This window comes from Solea senegalensis, linkage group LG10, assembly GCF_019176455.1.
Source record: "Solea senegalensis isolate Sse05_10M linkage group LG10, IFAPA_SoseM_1, whole genome shotgun sequence".
Lineage (NCBI taxonomy): Eukaryota > Metazoa > Chordata > Actinopteri > Pleuronectiformes > Soleidae > Solea > Solea senegalensis.
In genome coordinates this window covers 5401088-5419304 of record NC_058030.1, presented here as the reverse complement: position 1 = coordinate 5419304, position 18217 = coordinate 5401088, and the positions used below count along the sequence as shown (strand labels likewise).

Genomic DNA, 18217 nt, shown 5'->3' with positions numbered 1-18217 from the left:
TTGCTAGTTTACAACTCCTGTCCGTAGAAATGAGAAATCTTTAACTCTACAGCATAAACTAAAAAGTGGACAACCAGGAATTAAGACTATAATGAAAGGCCACCAGGGGGCGACTCCACCGGTTGTAAAACCAAACAAGTCAGTTTGATTGGAAATCTGTGGGAAAATGGAGTCTACTTGTCATTTGATTATATCATCAATAAACATTTTCATGATGAGTTGTTCTTAATCGCTAACTTCAAGTCTTCTACAATAGCACGTGATGTCAAGTGTGTAAATACTGGTCCCATTTTGACGAAAATAGACAATAAAGTGTCACATATGGGTGGACTCTACTGTGATTGACAGCTGGTATCATTCCATAGATGGTTACAGGTGGTGTTTGTGAATTTCCAGATGCAAAACCTCAATATAGCTCCGGTCAAATCGCTAGGTTCTTAATGAGGGTCCAGAATCTTATGGCCCATCTTCTTAAAGTTTCTTTGCGTCATGAACTCTTCTGAATACCAGGTTAGTTGTAAAGAGTGGTTGCCTAGGTTACTGTGTCCTTTTTAACATTTTGAACCAGATTCTCCTCTGACCTCTGGCATCGAACTGATGCTCATGAGGTGTTTTCTCTTTTTAGGACGCTTCTATAACCGCTCAAAATAGCTGTGTTTAAAATCCCAGTAGATTATTAGTTTCTGATATATTAAGACTGGCCCACCTGACACCAACAACTACGCTATCCATGTCAGGGGTCAGGAGCTGATTAGATTTTTGCCTTTTAAGTAGGGGTGTCAAATTATCGCGTTAATTGCGATTAATTCATTACAGTCATATTTAGCTTGTTTTTTAATCGCGTTAATCTAATTTTTAATCTCTAATTTTGCTGTTTCTGTTTTATAAAATTCGTTTTTAGTTGTTGGGGGTGGAAAACAATGGTCAGTCGCACCATAGGCTGTCCTTGTGGGCAAGAGCACGACTATGACAATTTACTACACAGCAGCTCCTCGCCATCTCTTAGTATACAACAGACAAAGTATGCTATACAACAATAACTGATGATTGCCAACAACGTCCCCCAACACACTGAAATGAAAGTGGCTGGTGACCCTAACTATGTCCAGTTGTACCAGGAGAGAGGTTACACAGAACAATGTTCACCTGCGTCACATGAGGCCTGAGTTGCGTGAACTGCAGCAAAAATACTGAGGCTTTTACAATATTAATAATAATAATAATCCATCCATCTTCTACCACGTTATCCTCCACATGAGAGTCCCAGGGGGAGCTACGCCAAAAAAAAACCCAACAACAACCCACAGGGCTGCCCGCAGAATCTAAATCCTGCACCAGAATCTTAGGCTTAGGTCAGAATCTTAGCCTGGGTCAGAATCTTAGGCCTAGGTCAGAATCGAAATCCTGGATCAGAATCTTAGGCTTGGGTGAGAATCTAAGTCTATAATCTACCTTTGCTTTGGTGGCGTCCATAATCCTCTAGACAATCTTATCTAATATGGACAAATATTTACTCAGCCTCCACCCTCTATTCCCCGAAATAAAGAGGATGTGGAAACGAGTTAAGGATATTTGTTGAGCGGCTGAACGAGGAGTACCTCGCTCTGAAGTTTCACATCATTTTTTCCAACACAACCTCCATCAGACTCATCACCAAAGACGAGCTACTACTCAGGTTAGTCTTTATCCTGTTGTTGTATAGTGGTGAATTTTAATTGTTGAGTAAGTAATATTGATAGAATTTTTATTAGTTGGTTGCCTTTGCACAGGCACCGCAGGATTTGCGGTTGTTCAGACAGAATGAACACTGGGATCTGCTGGAGATTGTGACGTTTCTTCAAGATCATTTTAATAAATACGGCATGCTTCATGGATATAAAACGATGCAGAAAGGCTGACAACGTTGTGACACAGGAAACAATGAGGAGATTATTAAAAATGCTGGATCCACAGGGGGAGTCACTAAGGAGCCAGAACCATCTTGGTCTACCAAGGTGTATTGCAACCATGCGTTGAGAAGTAAAAAAAAAAACCTTGTAAAAACACTTGAAAAAGGATGTTGTAAAATAGACCCTGAAAAAATATCTCATAAAAACAGACTCGAAAAAGGATGTTGTAAAATAGACCCTGAAAAAAATATCTCGTAAAAACCGACTTGAAAAAGGATGTTGTAAAATAGACACTGAAAAAATATCTTGTAAAACTGACTAAAAGGATGTTGTAAAATAGACCCTGAAAAATATCTCAAAACAGACTCAAAAAGGATGTTGTAAATAGACCCTGAAAAAATATGTAAAAATGTAAAATAGACCCTGAAAAATATCTCGTAAAAACAGACTTGAAAAAGGATGTTGTAAAATAGACCCTGAAAAAATATCTCGTAAAAACAGACTTGAAAAAGAATGTTGTAAAAATAGACCCTGAAGAAATATCTTGTAAAAACAGACTTGAAAAGGGATCTTGTAAAAACAGAGGCTGAAAAAAATATCTTGTAAAAACAGACTCGAATAAAGATCTCATGAAAAAGCCTTTTTAAAATACACCTCAAATGCGTTGATCTGAAGTTGACTTTTCCCAAAAAAATTAGGTGTATCAAAATTGCATTTCGTAAAAAAGGAATTTCCTGTTAAACGTAACATTCCTCTGTGTTTTTCATTATTCCTCCAGACGTAAAGCATCGCTCTACAGAAGTCGTGAAAGGGAAGTTCAAGCTTCAAATACCGTCAGTGAACGGCAGCCACGATGTTTCACTCCAAAGTCAGTTTTAGTACCATAATCTTCGTGGTGGTCCTGCAGGCTGTCGTCATGGTGTTGTTCTGCAGTTGGTACCTCCAGCTCTCTCCCTGTGGCTCCACCCCCTCGGACAAGAAGGTTCACGTTCTGCTGCTGTCGTCGTGGAGATCAGGTTCATCGTTCATGGGTCAGGTGTTCAGCCAGCACCCGTCTGTCTTCTACCTTATGGAGCCTGGTTTTCACGTCTGGACCAAACATCCCAAATCTGGGGTGCGCTCACTGCGAATGGCGTTGAGGGATTTGTTCCGTAGCTTATTTCAGTGTGACTTCTCTGTCATGGACTCGTACATGCCAGAGCATCCTCAACTTGCCTCCTTGTTCGGGTGGATTATGAGTCGAGCGCTGTGCTCCCCACCGGCCTGTTCCCTCACACCACGCAACCAGATCAGCAACCAGACTCTGTGTGCAAAGAAGTGCAACGTCCAAGGCTTGCAGGGGGCAGAGCAAGCATGCCTGACCTACAGTCACGTGGTGTTAAAAACTGTACGATTCTTTGAGCTGGAATCCCTCTACCCTCTTTTTCAGGACCCAAACCTGGATCTGCGCATCATCCATCTGATCCGAGACCCACGGGCTGTATACCGGTCTAGAGAGGAGTCTGGCTGGATTTTGGCTCACGATAGTGCTGTCCTTTTGGAGCACAGACAAGTACCAGCAGGTGAGGTGGAGTACGAAGCCATTCAGGAGATCTGTCGCAGCCATGTTCGCATCAATAAGAGGGCCACGGTAAACGCCCCTCCATTTCTGGAAGACCGCTACAGAATGGTTCGCTACGAGGACATGGCACAAGACCCACTCAAGGAAATCGCCTCTTTATATTTTTTCCTGGGTCTGGAGATGACCACAGAGCTGAAGGAATGGATCTACAAAATGACCAATGGAAACGGCAAGGGCTCCAAACAGGAAGCTTTCGAAATCACTTCCCGGAGTGCTGTTGAGGTCTCCAGGGCGTGGCGCACCATGCTGCCACACAGCAAGGTCAAACGTGTCCAGGAAGTGTGTAAAGAAGCCATGTTGCTGTTGGGGTACAGGATGGTTGATAGCGAGGAAGAACAAGAGAAGCTGGACATAGATCTATTCTAGGAATTATTATTCGGGTTCGAGCAACTTGGTTGCAAGAACCCTATTGAAATCGTAAGAGTTATTCTTCTTCTTCTTCTTCTTCTTCTTCCGCCCGCCAAATAAATCGCATTTTCGAGGCCCTGAACATGCCCCAAAACTCACCAATTTTTGGGCAAGGTGAGGAGCGGTGACTACAGAGAGGAGACGTGACAATGGAGGAGCATGTGAGAGTTCTCGGCCCAATGAACAGGACATTTACAGTTCAAAAACGCCCCGACGGCACCATTTAATGAAGGTAAAGTGATATGCCTTCTGTGTAGGAAGGAGTTTGCTTACGAGCAGCTCTCAAGTTTAACCTAGCACGTCAATGTACAGCGCCCACTCGCGAGTGCAGCCAAAGCTAACGTTAGCAGCGAAGACGTTAGCAATTTAGCGAGCCATAGCAAAGCTCTTCGCCAAACTAAAGTGGAGGAGAAAGTCAGTGACAGACAGGCTACTTTATATGCACCTGATGTTTTATTTTTAATTATTAGGAGTTTGAACACACAAAAGAACACAGCACAATGTACATAGCTGCATCTGTTGTTAAAACAAAAAAGCCACTTTTTTTATATATTGATGTTATATATCAATCTTTTGATCTGCCACAATAATGTAATGATGAATTTAAATGAAAAACCTCAAGTTGAGGTGAGATAGAAAAAATATGTCAGTTAGATTAATGAATCACAGATCATAATTAAATTCCTGTGGTTTTCAAGTGGGGCACAATTCCTGGTAGTCTGTGAAAGGTTTCAGTAATAATAATAAAATTAATCATGTATATTATTATTCTTATTGTCTTTGGGGGTCCTGAAAAACAGAACTAGCTCTGGCTTATGTTATCAGTCTTGGTTTTTCTACATTTTCAAACAGTGATTTTTCTGAGTCTACACTGACACCTTGTGGAGTTGAACTGGTACAACTGTAAACATCACGATAGACGATGCTGCCCTGTTTATGGGTGAAATGCTGCACAGGACTATGATACCACATCATGAATGAACAAGAACAGCAGCATGCATAGTTGTTCAACCATGTACGGTAATCATAAAGAGTTGTTAGTGGTTTTAGGACCCAGCTTCATTAATGCAGGACAGACGTTTAAGAGGAAATCCAAATGTATTTAGTGTGAGTAATGAACAACGATCTATCGTCCTGAGGGTTATGTTTATTTTCTTTCTTTCCAAATATCCATTTTGACATTTTCTTACACTTAAGATTCAACTAATACACCCAAGTAATATATTTGATATCTGTTTATGTTGTTTGCAGTATGTGTTTAAAGCTGCTCTAGTGAAGACAGAGTTGATCTTGAGTATTTTAACTCATTAAATTGTCTCAAGACAGATGTGATGTCAGAGTCCAGTTTAAGGCACAGGACGGTGAGAGAGACTGAGATAAAGGTAATGAATGCAAACAATACACCACAGAAAACAAACTGGAAAAAATAAATACATCTTCAGGAAAGAATTTATTTGCAAAGTGCTTTTTTTCCTTGAGGTAAAAAAACAACGACATGGTCCCTGTCACAGTTCACGACCCTATGAGCTCCAGTAATTTGTACAGGATGCTCTTCTGTCCAAACCGTACCTGCAGTGCTTTCTGTTGCCTGCTGCTAAGTTTAGAAAGTGCTGCCTGATCCTCTATGAGAGCACGGTCTCTGTCTTCGTCATCTCCGTAAGACTTCAGAGTCAGGAGGATTGTTTTGTGAATGAGGCTTTTCCAAGCAGCCTTTAATTCTGGGAGGCCGTCATTAGACAAAGAAAAGGAAATCGCCTCGTCGTCCTCATCCACTTCTTCCCATCCTTCGTTTTCTATGAACTCCGAGAACTCTTGCTTTGACAGGCACAGCACCTGAAGAGTAACAGAGGCGGGGAAAAAAAATCATATTTCAATACATATTTTATCATTCTGAAATGCATTCTGTGGTGAGTTGTGATGAGTACTGGCTGTAGTTTTTCCCTCACCTTGAGTGCAGTGTGCAGCTCTGTGTCTGTAAGGCAGCCATGTTTACCAAAGACAAAGGCTTCTTTCTCTTGTATTAGCTCATGCACCATTTCCCACTGCTCCTCTATCAGCTGCCGATCTAAATCAGACTGAATACCTGTGAGGAGGAGGAGGACAAGGAGGTCAAGTCTTTAGAAAGGAGGGACCGCCAGTGGAGTAAAGAATAATTTGCGTGTTGTTGGATGAAATGACCGATCATATTCTTGATAACACGGTTAATGTGTACCATATCCACAGTAAAAACAAAAACATTTTGTGCCTTATAATACAGTTCTAACTTTTGTAGTCCTCCATTTCCTCAACACTCTGATACCTTGTTTGGAGGCTTCGTAGAGGTCGGTGATGGGGATGTCAGCTGTGTCGTTGCTGTTGCTTGGATATGGTTCACTGAAGCCATACATATGGAGCAGCTGCCAGTTGGCCATTTCGCCGTAGGTGTTAAACACCTCCTCGCCTTTACGAATGTGCCGCACGCAAACCATCTTCAGACAGTCCTAAGAAAAATGAGACAGTGCAGAGATAAAAAATAAACTAAAAGTCAAAAAAACTGAATTTTGAAAACGAGTGGAAGTTGAAATAAGAAAAACATGTTTCTATTGCTGGGATTGGACTTCAGGTGATCCATGTCCTCTGTTTACAGCCTCATTTATGAAAATAATCGTTATTTGCCGCCTTAGACACGATAAATACACTTCCTGCTCAGGCTATAATGAAATGAATATCGTGTCGTCAAGAACACAACATTAATTAATGCATGTTCAGATACAATACATCAATAATTAACTAATAAATGAACAGTTTACCGGTGTGAACTCCAGATTAGCATTGTGCTGTGACACATGGTTCAGCATGTCTGCCATGGGAACCATCATGGGTGGATTAGGGGCCTTTTCCTCGTCCTCATCGTCATCGTCATCTTCATCTTCCTCGTCCTCCTCCGCCTGTGGCTCTTGAAAACTGGAGGGAGATATCGGAAGAGGACACCATTTTAGGACACACTCTTTATGAATGCACACTCTTGTGTCATGTTCACTGACCTGTAGGCCATGACGAAGGCCACCAGCTGTGTGTACAGCTCCAGTGTGTGTGTGCTGGGGTTCCAGAGGTCAGGATGCTTGTTGATGAACGGCAGGGCTACATCTGTGTACTCCTTACGGATGTTAGCCAGATCTGTGTCCACGGCCTTTGGAATACCCGTTCCTCTCAGCAGTTTGTCTCTCTCCTCTTTAGACCTGAAAGGATCTACTGTGACCTACTGCGATGAAAGCTTACAGATTCAACTGATTAGACACTGTTTCTTACCAGAACATGGGATGATCCAGTGTCTTGAAGTCTGTCCACAGAGACAGGTAGGGTCTCCAGTGGGACTGTGAGGATGTGTACTCATACAGCAGCGCCAACAGAAGGGGAACCCAGCCTGAAGAGCTCTCCAGAGTTGACTTCTCTGTAAAGGGAAATATGACATTCACAGCTTGACCTTTTAATCTTCAGAAAACCATCTTTATAAACCAACCAACCAACCAACTGTTACCTTTCTCCAGGAGAGCAGAAACCTTGGTTGTTCCCTGGTGAAGTAGAGCTGATCTGGGGATGGTGAATAAAACTTCCCCCAACTCTATGTTGTCCTTTGCCAGCATCCCGTACTCTGCGACTGTTCCCTCTTTACTCACATAAACCTGTTAGGGAAAGAATCCAATGAAAATGATGGAGAGGCACAAGGTGGGTTTATGTGTGGGGTTTAAAGGAGGAAGTATAAGACAGAGGTGTTATTTAAAAGACATGGGTGAGAGAGCACAGGAGGGAGAACTGTTGACTTGTTTTTAGAAGAACACAATTATCGCTTTAATAGGATATGAGTATAGGAGGTGTCAATATGTGACAATGTCAAAACTGAGAGAACACATTGATTTTAAGATATGATTTGAACAGCAGGAGATTGTCTGGGTGAGACACACTCAGAAGTAGGGCTGCAATGACCAATTGATTATTAATTGCTTACTTAATTATCAACATTTTAAAAATTGATTAATAGATTTCAATGTGTTTTTTATTGAATTGAATAAATTAAAACCAGTCAAAATGTCCTCACATTTCATGGAACCATACAACCAATTAACTGCCAATGGTTCAGACAGACACAGACAACTTAAAAAGAATACACAGTACTCTGACAGAATATACCATACCTTACTGCTGAGCACAAGCCCGACTTTGTTGCACCACTGTAGAAAATCCTCCAGAGGGGTGATCTCTGAACTGTCATCCAACTGTCAGCAACAGAGTCAAACAGCCACAGAAAACATTAGAGCTTCACTAGCATGATGTGACCTGAAGCTGCAGTTTTCCATTCAGTGCTACAAATTCACAGGACTTCAAACCGAGTATCAAAATGGGGAAGAAACGAGATTTTTGTAAGTCGCTTTGGATAAAAGCGTCTGCTAAATGACATGTAATGTAATGTAATGTAAAATGTGTACCTAATAATGTGGCCAGTGAGTGCAGAAGACTCTTGGTACAGCTCACATGCAGAAATGCAACATCATATTTCGAGATTATAATCACGTGGAAAGAACAGTGTACAGCCAAAATAAGTTGTGTCTGGATGAGTGGAGACTAATATCTCATATGTTAGATAGTAGAACATGTAAAACACATTTTAAAACTGGAAAGTTTCAAAGTCTTGCATAGACGTGCGTATTATGCTCCATACATAATATCAGAGATAATTCGATTTGGATTAGTGATTTCAAATTAAATATTATCAGTATTTACTGTTTTTGAGTGGTAGTAAAACATTACACAATCATAACGTCGCCCAACGGACGTAGCACATTACAAACACGAGGCTAAAGTTAACGCAACGGTTGCGGCTATTTAACTAGCAGCTTCTATCATACGGTCCGCTAATTCTGTACAGCCACGATATTCTTAATATTTTGTGCTAAGTGTAAAACAAAGGTTTTAACCTTGAGTAGTTTTGCTTCCGTTGCCATTTCTGTAAACGTGATGCCAACACTACAACTAAATACTGATAAACTTAGCTGACAGCTAACTACGGCAAGCGGGCAGGGACACACAGGCCGTTACTACTGGAAGAATCAAGCTGACATGTAAGGAAATCAGCATCCGGCTTTCAAGTTAAAACAATGAGCCCATTATCTGTGTCTGAGTGCACGATTGAAAAACATTTTAGAATGGGAAAAAAAATAGGAAAATACAGCTATTAGTTTCAGAGACCTTCTAATTGGGCTAATGTATGAAGACATAAACAGACGTTAACGGTACAGTTTTTGATCAATTTCAAATTAAAAGTCCATCATTGACATTTTTTATCGAAGACATTCTCATTTGATTCCCAATTTGAGTTGAATTAAAAACATTTTTTTTCATATATTGTGGACAAGACTGTTCAGGACATCTATGACTACTAATATTCTTAAATTCGGGCATTTTTACCGTACGTTGTTTTTTTTGTTTTTTTTGGAAATTTCAAATTAAAAGTCCAATATTTACATTTTTTTATCGTAGAAATTCTCAAGCGAATTTGCTCAAGCTAAACAAAATTGTCCATACGTTCTGGACAAGACTGGCTTGGTTGTATGGCTACCCGCATACTTAAAATCAGACATTTTCAATTCAAATTAAAGTCTGTTTATGGCTTCATACACTTCATACAAAATCCAGGTATACGGTCTCTGAAACTCATAGCTGTATTTTTCTATCACGAGTGAAAATGGTCTTCCATATAAACAAACATGTGTATCATGGAAGCAGACAGTAGATAAAGTGTGACTTATTGTGACAGTGGTGTCTCCTCAAGGACAAAGTGGATCTGTGTCAGCTGTCATTTGTATTTTAAGTCATCTAAAGTGATTTTACTGATATCCCTTTTATGTATATATAAAAGAGGACATTTATTTTCAACGTGGTTCTGTCGTATAAATATGTTGGTCTGTGTGATGTAGTATCCTCTGATCACCACTAGTCGGCGGGATTCAATCAGTTTTCCAACTCTGTGTATGCCACATCAGCAAGCTGATGAGTAGCTGTGTGGATCCAAACTTAAACATATTCCCCAAGTTTATATGGCTCGTTGGTCTAGGGGCATGATTCTCGCTTAGGGTGCGAGAGGTCCCGGGTTCAAATCCCGGACGAGCCCTGCTTTTTCCTAACTTTAAGCAATAAACACCAAGCAACACAGTAACATCTTCATAGGAAGGATATCTAAACAAATCAAACATTTCTTTGTATGTTTATTTTTATACTGAATGGCTCGCATGTATTGCAGTTTATGAGGAAAAATGAACACATTTTAGAAAGAAAGTAGCACATTTTCTCATAAGAAAAAATAATTATTGGTCTACCCCTTTATATTATGAATAAAAGAAAAACAAAGAGTTGATTCAAAAAGTAACAAAGAGCTGCAGTAATGAGCTTTACAAATAATAACACATTAGCGATCCTTTAATAGGCTCAAACAAAGAGGGTCAATAATATAGTATACAAAGTAAATATATACAGTATCTAATATGTAAAAACGTAGAGTAAGTACTTTCTTCTTTCATGTGTTTAATGGCAGCTTGCATCCATGATGATGCATTACTTCCCTCTTCTGGAATTAGGATACTCCTACACTACTAAACTACACACTACCAAACGAAAAAAACACATTGCCATAGCAACAGTTGACTTTGATGTTTTGACAAATTGCTTTTGATGTTCTCCGGATGAGAGGAGACTTTACCAGAGGGAAGAAATGCAACATTAAGGGAGCCGGTTCCTCCTAAAAGTTGATGTTTTGATGTCAAAAGACTAAACAAAGAGATAATGACCAAAATAACACACGATGAAGATGCTCAACTTATTCAACAGAAAGTCTAGAAGCACCTATGAGGCCAGTGTACGTTCCCCCGTCGACAAACACCTGGAAAAAGAACTCAAGGAGTTTTACACAGCTGCTTCAAAGGGTAATTTGACAAAGTTGAGGAAGCTTGCTGCGAAGAAAGATATTACTCAACTCAACAAGCTGACTAGTGATGCACTTCATGTTGCCTGTGCCAGAGGACACGTTGACGTGGTGCAATTCCTTATTGAGAGGAAAGCAAAGCTGAATCAATGTGACTCTGAAAATAGATCTGCCTTAATGAAGGCAGTGCAGAGTCAGCATGAGCAATGTGTGGGCATGCTGCTGGAAAACCATGCTGAGCCTAACCTGGTGGATAACAAAGGCAACACAGCCCTGCACCTGGCAGCAAACATCCCATCCGTCCCCATTGCTTCCTTGCTACTGCACCATAAGGCTAACATCAATGCCCAAAACAAGAAGGGTTTTACACCTCTGATTGTAGCAGTACGTGAGCATTATATTAAGATGGCAAACTATCTCCTCAACAAGAGAGCTGATGTAAATGTCATCGACCAAGAACAAAGGTCCCCATTAATGATAGCTGCTGGCAGAGGACAGATCGATATGTTGGAACTACTCATGAGGTTTAATGCTAATACTGCACTAAAGGATACCAAAGGATGGACAGCGTGTGAGTATGCTGTAAAGAATGGGTTTTCCCGTTGTCTCCCTCTGATCTCCAAGAAAAAAAATAATGAATTGGATTCATACAAAAACAAACAAAGGGAAATTATGCAAAAAGGGAACGGGGGAAAGGCGTCTGCACACTGCAATGACAAACCAGAGCCCACAGACACCTCCAGGTCAGGGTCACTAAGCCAGATTTCAGAAAATTCAAAGAATGATCGACGTTTAGCTGAAGGTGGAAAATTGGAAAAATCACAGAAAGCCAATCCAGGTAAAATGTTTGCATCTAGAAAGAGAGAGGTTTCTGCCGCACCACATGGTGGACCCTTGAGTGGTAATGACCAAAAAACTAAGCTTAGTTGGGGTTCTGCCAATACCCATGACAGCAAAGTTATTAAACAAAGGGCTGCTAGGAAGACACTTAGTACTTTGAGCAAATATGACCGAGATAATGTCCAAAAGACTGAGCTTGGTTTGGCTGACGTTGATAGTCTTTCTAAGAACACTGAGAAAACTGTGGCCAGTCAGGCTGGATTAATTCACCAGGCACAACAGCCTTCAGCCACCAAGAGCTTCAACATGGCATCAGTGCAAGTGCATCTCCCACTCTCATTGAGGGACAATGGTGACAAACAGGAAGGACAGATGAAAAATCTGTCAGAAGATCAGAAGGCACTTGCTGCTGTGAGCAAACATGACAGGGATAATGACCAAAAGACTGATCTTGGTTTGGGTGTTCTCGATGAGCTATCAGAATGGGACTCACCCAGTGTCACCAGACATGATGGCAATGATGATATTAAACAGATGGAGACTGAGCAGCAACTTGGTATTTTAAGCAAACAGGACAGAGTTAATGGACAAAAGACTGATCTTGCCACCAAGAGCCCCATTGGGGCATCAGTGTATGACCAAAAGACTGAGCTTGGTTTGAGTCCTGAAGATGAGCTATCAGACTGGGACTCACCCAGTGTCACCAGTCATGATGGTAAAGATGATACAGACAGAGATAATGGACAAAGTACTGATGTTGATTTGGGTTTGTATAATCTATTACAGCCAGTAGCCACCAAAAGCTCCATCAGTGCATCAGTGCAATCACATCTCCCTCTCCAGCTGAGGCACAATGGTAACAAACAGGAAGGACAGAGTGGAAAAGACCTGAAGATGGCTGAGATAGCCAACAGCAACAATCTGAAAAACCATGTAAACACCCTGAAATCTGAGTTAGCTAAGATAACAACTCTGGCAGTGGCAGAACATGAGGTTGAGTTTTGCCTGGCACCTCAAACAGACACAAAGAAATTGCAACAACAAGAGAGACAGGAGCTCCTTCACCTGAGAGACAGATTCACCCACTCACAGCACTCAAACTGTGAAGAGAGGGTAAAACTGGTGGAGCAGAGAACTAAGGAGCTCACCAGTAAGGCTGCTGCCCTCGAAGACCAGATCCACAAGTTAAAAGAAGAAAAGAATGAAACAGACTCTAAATTTAAGCAACTAGCTGACTCTCTCAGGAAGATGTCAATCAAGGAAGCTCTTCTGGAGGTCAACGTACCTGATTGCAATGACCTGGAGAAGGAGACTCAGCTTCTTAAAGACATAGATTGGGTTAAAGGAGTAAGGAGTAAAGACCACTATATGCAGCCTGAGAGACAAATAAACAGTCTAAAGAGAAGTCCTGATGAAAGGGATAAGAATCCCCCCAACAAACAGCTAAAAGTCACTGTGGAGAGGTGCATGAAGAGTCAGGCTGTGTTAGGGCTCCACCGGGCCCAGAGAGAAAATGTTCTGTCCAAGCTGCACTCTGGCTGTGAAGAGAAGGCACAAGTGGTGGAGGAAAGAAATAATAAGTGCACCAGTAACGCATCTGACCTCCAGCACCAGCTCAAACAGTTGGAAGAAGAAAAGAATGAAACAGAGGCTAATCTAAGGCAACTGGCTGACTCACTTGAAAAACTGTTGACTAGTGAAACGTCACTGGAGGCCAACACACATTCTCACAATGACCTGGAAGAGGAGACTCAGTTCCTCGGAGACTCAGGTGGGGTTAAACAAATACTAGAAGAGAGTAAAGACCACTATGAACAGCCTGAGAAAAGAATGAACAGTCTGAAAAGCAATCCTGGAGAAAATCATAAATATACCACTATCAAACAGTTAAGGGAGGCTGTTGAGAGACTCAAGAAAAAGAAGGCTTATGATGTCCAAGACCAGATCTTCAAGATGGCCAAAGAAAAGAATGACACCAAGGCTAAATTATTTCAGCAAGCCGACTCAATCAGGAGGCTGTCGAACAAAGCTTCTCTGAGGGTCAACACACATCATCACAACACCTTGGAGGAGAAAACAACTCGCCTCCTCAAACTCATATACAGGACTAAAAAAATCGTAGAGAATGACATCCACTGTGTGCAGTCTGAGAGACAATCTGCATGTCTGAAGAGTAGCCTGGAAGAAAGGGATAAGAATACTACCATCACAGAGCTGGATGACGGTGTGGAGGGGTTCAAGAAGAAGCCTGCTGACCTCCAAGATCAGATCTACAAGATGGACAATGAAAAGAACACAAGGCAGCGTGCTAATTCACTAAAAATGATGCCAATGAGTAACCCTTTTCTGGAGGTAAACACAAATAATCACAGTGACCTGCAGGAGAGGACAACTCAGCTCCTCAAACTCATTAGCAGAACCAAAAGAATGTTAGACAACAAAAACCATTATGTGCAGCCTGAGAGACAAATGATAATGGCTGAGAATACCACCATCAAACAGCTGAAGGACACCGTGGAGAGACTCAAGAAGGAGAGATTGGGACTGTCTCTGACACCACTTGAAAAAGAAGAATTAAAAATGAAAGCCAACAAGATAGCAGAGGAGTGGAACAGTCCAACGATGGACCTGAGCAGACACAGTCAGACTGAGGGTGGATTCAGAAGAATGAAAGAAAAGGTGGAAGATCTGGCAGAGAAGAAGGTGGAGAAGGCAGTGTCTTTCTGCAGCCAATTAGAGAATGTGAACTTTGAGATTAAGAAAAAGCTGACCTCCCCGAAGAGGTCCCGCTGCTGTAGCGTCCAGCTGGAGAGGAGTAAAATGCAGCCGTGTGAGGACATGTTCCCCAACCACCTAAGGGCAGATAATCTGGTGCAAGTGAACCTGCAGTTCCAGACAGCTAATCAAAAAGCAGAGGATCAGATCAAAGTGACTACTAGTAAGCCTCATGAGTTGGAACAGAACATCCAGAGGCTAGAGAGGGAACTGGCCCGTGCCTGCTCCATGCAGTATGACAGCCTTGAGCGGACAACAACAAAACAGAGCTAAATGTTGCTCTGTGTGGACATCCATGACTCACAACTCAATGGTGGTATGGAGCTGCATCAGTGGGGGATTCAGCTGTACCAGGAGACACTACTGTGTGGCTTCCAAATATTTGGCCCTTGTCTTAAATCCTCCATCTTCCACGGGTTTACACACAGACTCCAATTAATGTCTCTATTTTAAACAAAAGCATATATTGCTCCATATAACATAGAAATCATATAAAGTGAACGTTGTGGCAAGAATCATCGTAAGGTGTCTGATGAAGAAATAAAGTTGGAGAATCAAAGTTGATTGTTGATGGTTTATTTCTTTGCAAAGAGAGGGTCAAGACAACAGCTCAGAGGCAGGTCAAAGATGGCTCTGAGGCACAGAGAGTTTACATAGTTTTATAGCTGGCTCCTGCATCTGAGCTTATCTGTGCAGCAGGGAAATCTGGCCACGGGACAGGAACAGGCAGAAAGGAACAGCCAGATCAATAAATCAAGTTTTGTGTAGGCATTACTCAGTTTGCTTTACGTGTTTAGATTAAAGGTGTTTGAATTAAACTGTGCACGTCGTAGGTTAAAGGTGGAAAAAATCTAAAAGCATTTAGGCCAAAGGTGAATGCCTTATATGTGCTTCTAGGAGTAGTGTCTGGTCTTGAGCCATTAGTGATGTGACTAAGCTACACAAGTGTGTATGTTAAAAAGCAATACCTGAGAGCAAGTGTTATTTTCCATTACACTGAATCATTTTAGGTTGTGGACAAAACATTACATCTTTTCTAGGTTTGATCAACACCGATATGATCAACATTTTCAACAATTTCTGACATTTTACAGACCAAACTCGATTAATCTAGAAAACTATCGACAGATTCATGAAAAATAATCGTTAGTTGTAGCCCTACTCTCCTCACAATCATGATGCAGAAATTCAAACAGCTTTTATTTTGAAAAATGTAGACAGGAAGTGCTACATTGACAATTACTTGACTGTATCTGTCGCTGTGTTGTCGCTACTCAGCTAGCTCGTTGGCTAGCTTATCAACTTCAACCAGAAACACTTGCAGAGGACAGCAGGACAGACTTCTTCTCAAATTGGTATGTTTTCGATAAAAACAGCGACCTGGTCTTTTTAGCCTCGTTAATATTTTTTGACTTATTTCTGACAACATTTACGCCTTTCGCGCTGTGTAGTTAAGCTAAACTTGCAATGCAGTTCAGTCAAATGTTGGCTATTTTATGTCTTTCAAACGATTTATATCACGGTTGTGTATACGACATGTCAAAGACTCTCGATGCGGTTTCCTTTTTGTTTTACAATCTGTCTTATTGCTCAGTAAACGATAGAGAGATTAGCCAGGTGAAAAGCTTTAGCTTCCCCTCTGTTGCTAGGCAACAGAAGTCGCCCCCTGGATGTCTGAGGTAAAGCTTGTAATTACATTAGTGAGGTAAAATCACACATGGCCACTTGGTATACAGTGGTGTGTGAAGTACTACAAAACCACTATTGAACCACAAATAAACAAAGTTGTTAAAAGTCTGCCTGAGTAAACGTCTAAATTTACTGTACTTATGTATCAAAGTTATTTGACACGGAATGTACTCAAGTATGAGCGTACAGTACAAGTACTTTTTTAAGCTTTTAAACTTTGACAACTTACCTTTGTGCCACTATAAATGTGTCTTTTATAAATGATCTTATTATTGTTTTGTTTTTAATAGTTTTTCTATGTTGTGTTTGGATTTGGATTCTTGAATTGCATATAAAGCAGTAATGAGTTTTGTTTATTTATTTATTATTTACCTTTATTATTTGTTGTTGGGACAGTGGACAGGAATTTATTTACAGTGACTGAATTGCACCTCCTGCACTTTTTTGGCTTCTAAAAAAAAAAAAGAGAACGGCAACATAGTAAGAAATGGATATTGTAAAAAGGTTACTGTAAGTATTATTAGTGCCTGCTGCTGCAAGGCATACTAGTCAGAACTCTAGGAAGTTCTGACTAGAATGCATTGCAGCGCAAGTATCTCTTTTCTGCATTTCTACTTCTTGATATTTTTCCTCTTCCTCCCAAAGTTTGGCACGTAACTCCTCCCGGGAATCGTGTGCTATGACTTTTAGAAGCATTTCGAGTAACCGAGGCAACAAAAATCCCAAAAAACTGTGAATAATTTCCAGATGCACATGAATGGGAAACGGTCGAAGAAATTATCACAACTCAGCCCAGTTTGGAGCCTTGTCATACTTTAACGTAGAGACGTGGTTCAAACTTTAAATGGATCACAAGACTTGGGACTTTTCTTACCTAACTGAAATGTTTGATATATATTAAGGTTTTTCAACAAGCACAGTTTAAGTTTTATACTTTTTTGGACATTTTCAGATTTTATAATGCAGTCACCAAAATGTCATAGTTTAGTATGTCGTCCAAAATTTGACAAAAATGTCATAGTTTAGTATGTCGTCCAAAAATTCACCAAAATGTCATAGTTTAGTATGTCGTCCAAAATTTGACAAAAATGTCATAGTTTATTATGTCGTCCAAAATTCACCAAAATGTCAGAGTTTAGTATGTCGTCCAAAATGTGACAAATTGCATATTTTAGGATGTCGTCCAAAAAGTCACCAAAATGTCATAGTTTAGTATGTCGTCCAAAATCTGACAAAAATGTCAGAGTTTAATATATCGTCCAAAATGTCATCATTTAGTATGTCCAAAATTTGACAAAAATGTCATAGTTTAGTACGTCGTCAAAAATTTGACAAAATCGTCATAGTTAAGTATGCCGTCCAAAATGTGACAAATACATCATTGTTTAGTATTTCATCCAAAATTTGACCAAAATGTCATAGTTTAGTATGTCGTCCAAAATGAGACAAAATGTCATAGTTTAGTATGTCCTCCAAAATGAGACAAAATGTCATAGTTTAGTAATTTGACAAACTCGTCATGACATTTTGGACGACATACTAAACTACGACATTTTGGATAAAATACTAAGCTATGACATTTTGACTGTAAGTGGCATGGTGGTTAGTAGTTGGCACATATTATCCACACAGAAACATCCTATACCTGGGATTGAACCCAGCACATTTTTGCAACATTGTTGATATTTTGGATGACATGCTAACCTATGACTTTTTTGTTGACATACTATGATGTTTTTGGGATCTCTTACTCTATGACTTTGACTGCTCTGGAAGGGACTTGAACCCACAATCCCTGGCTTATTGGGATGTTGTCTTATCTATTAGGCCACTGAGGCTGATGGCTGTCTTATGTGATGTTGTTTTTTGTCACCATTTTAATGTCTCACTAAACGAGGCGCTTCTGTGAAATGTTGGACGACATACTAAAATATGACTTTTTTGCCACATTTTGGACGACATACTAAAGTATGACTTATTTGTCACATTTTGAACGACATACTATACTATGACTTTTTTGTCTCATTTTGGACCACTTACTAA

The 18217-nt window shown here is 40.5% G+C and overlaps 4 protein-coding genes and 1 non-coding gene across 6 annotated transcripts in view; 4 read left to right on the top strand and 1 right to left on the bottom strand.

Moving 5' to 3' along the window:
- Positions 1 to 1572: 1572 nt before the first annotated feature.
- LOC122776530 (carbohydrate sulfotransferase 6-like) lies at positions 1573 to 3922 on the top strand. Its single transcript, XM_044037128.1, has 2 exons — positions 1573 to 1675; positions 2668 to 3922. Exon 2 carries the CDS (start codon positions 2743 to 2745, stop codon positions 3874 to 3876), a length of 1134 nt encoding a protein of 377 aa, XP_043893063.1. The 5' UTR covers positions 1573 to 1675; positions 2668 to 2742; the 3' UTR covers positions 3877 to 3922.
- A 1427-nt stretch (positions 3923 to 5349) lies between these two features.
- Positions 5350 to 8988, bottom strand: setd6 (SET domain containing 6, protein lysine methyltransferase). The gene is made up of 9 exons (XM_044037127.1): positions 8871 to 8988; positions 8091 to 8171; positions 7436 to 7580; positions 7207 to 7348; positions 6942 to 7136; positions 6708 to 6861; positions 6218 to 6398; positions 5865 to 6001; positions 5350 to 5751 (listed from the first exon to the last, which is right to left on the bottom strand). Exons 1-9 carry the CDS (start codon positions 8895 to 8897, stop codon positions 5431 to 5433), a joined length of 1383 nt encoding a protein of 460 aa, XP_043893062.1. The 5' UTR covers positions 8898 to 8988; the 3' UTR covers positions 5350 to 5430.
- A 1003-nt stretch (positions 8989 to 9991) lies between these two features.
- On the top strand, positions 9992 to 10063 carry trnap-agg. Its single transcript has one exon. It is a non-coding gene; the product is annotated as a tRNA-Pro (tRNA).
- A 687-nt stretch (positions 10064 to 10750) lies between these two features.
- LOC122775847 (putative ankyrin repeat domain-containing protein 20A2) lies at positions 10751 to 14758 on the top strand. The gene is made up of 2 exons (XM_044036050.1): positions 10751 to 11463; positions 11929 to 14758. The coding sequence occupies exons 1-2, from the start codon at positions 10751 to 10753 to the stop codon at positions 14756 to 14758; spliced, it is 3543 nt and encodes a 1180-aa protein (XP_043891985.1).
- A 984-nt stretch (positions 14759 to 15742) lies between these two features.
- Positions 15743 to 18217, top strand: part of bbs2 (Bardet-Biedl syndrome 2) — a 12422-nt gene continuing 9947 nt past the window's right edge. For both annotated transcript variants that reach the window (XM_044037133.1, XM_044037132.1), the window contains exon 1: positions 15743 to 15840. The gene's annotated coding sequence lies outside the window, so the exon portion shown is untranslated. The remainder of the gene's footprint in view (positions 15841 to 18217) is intronic.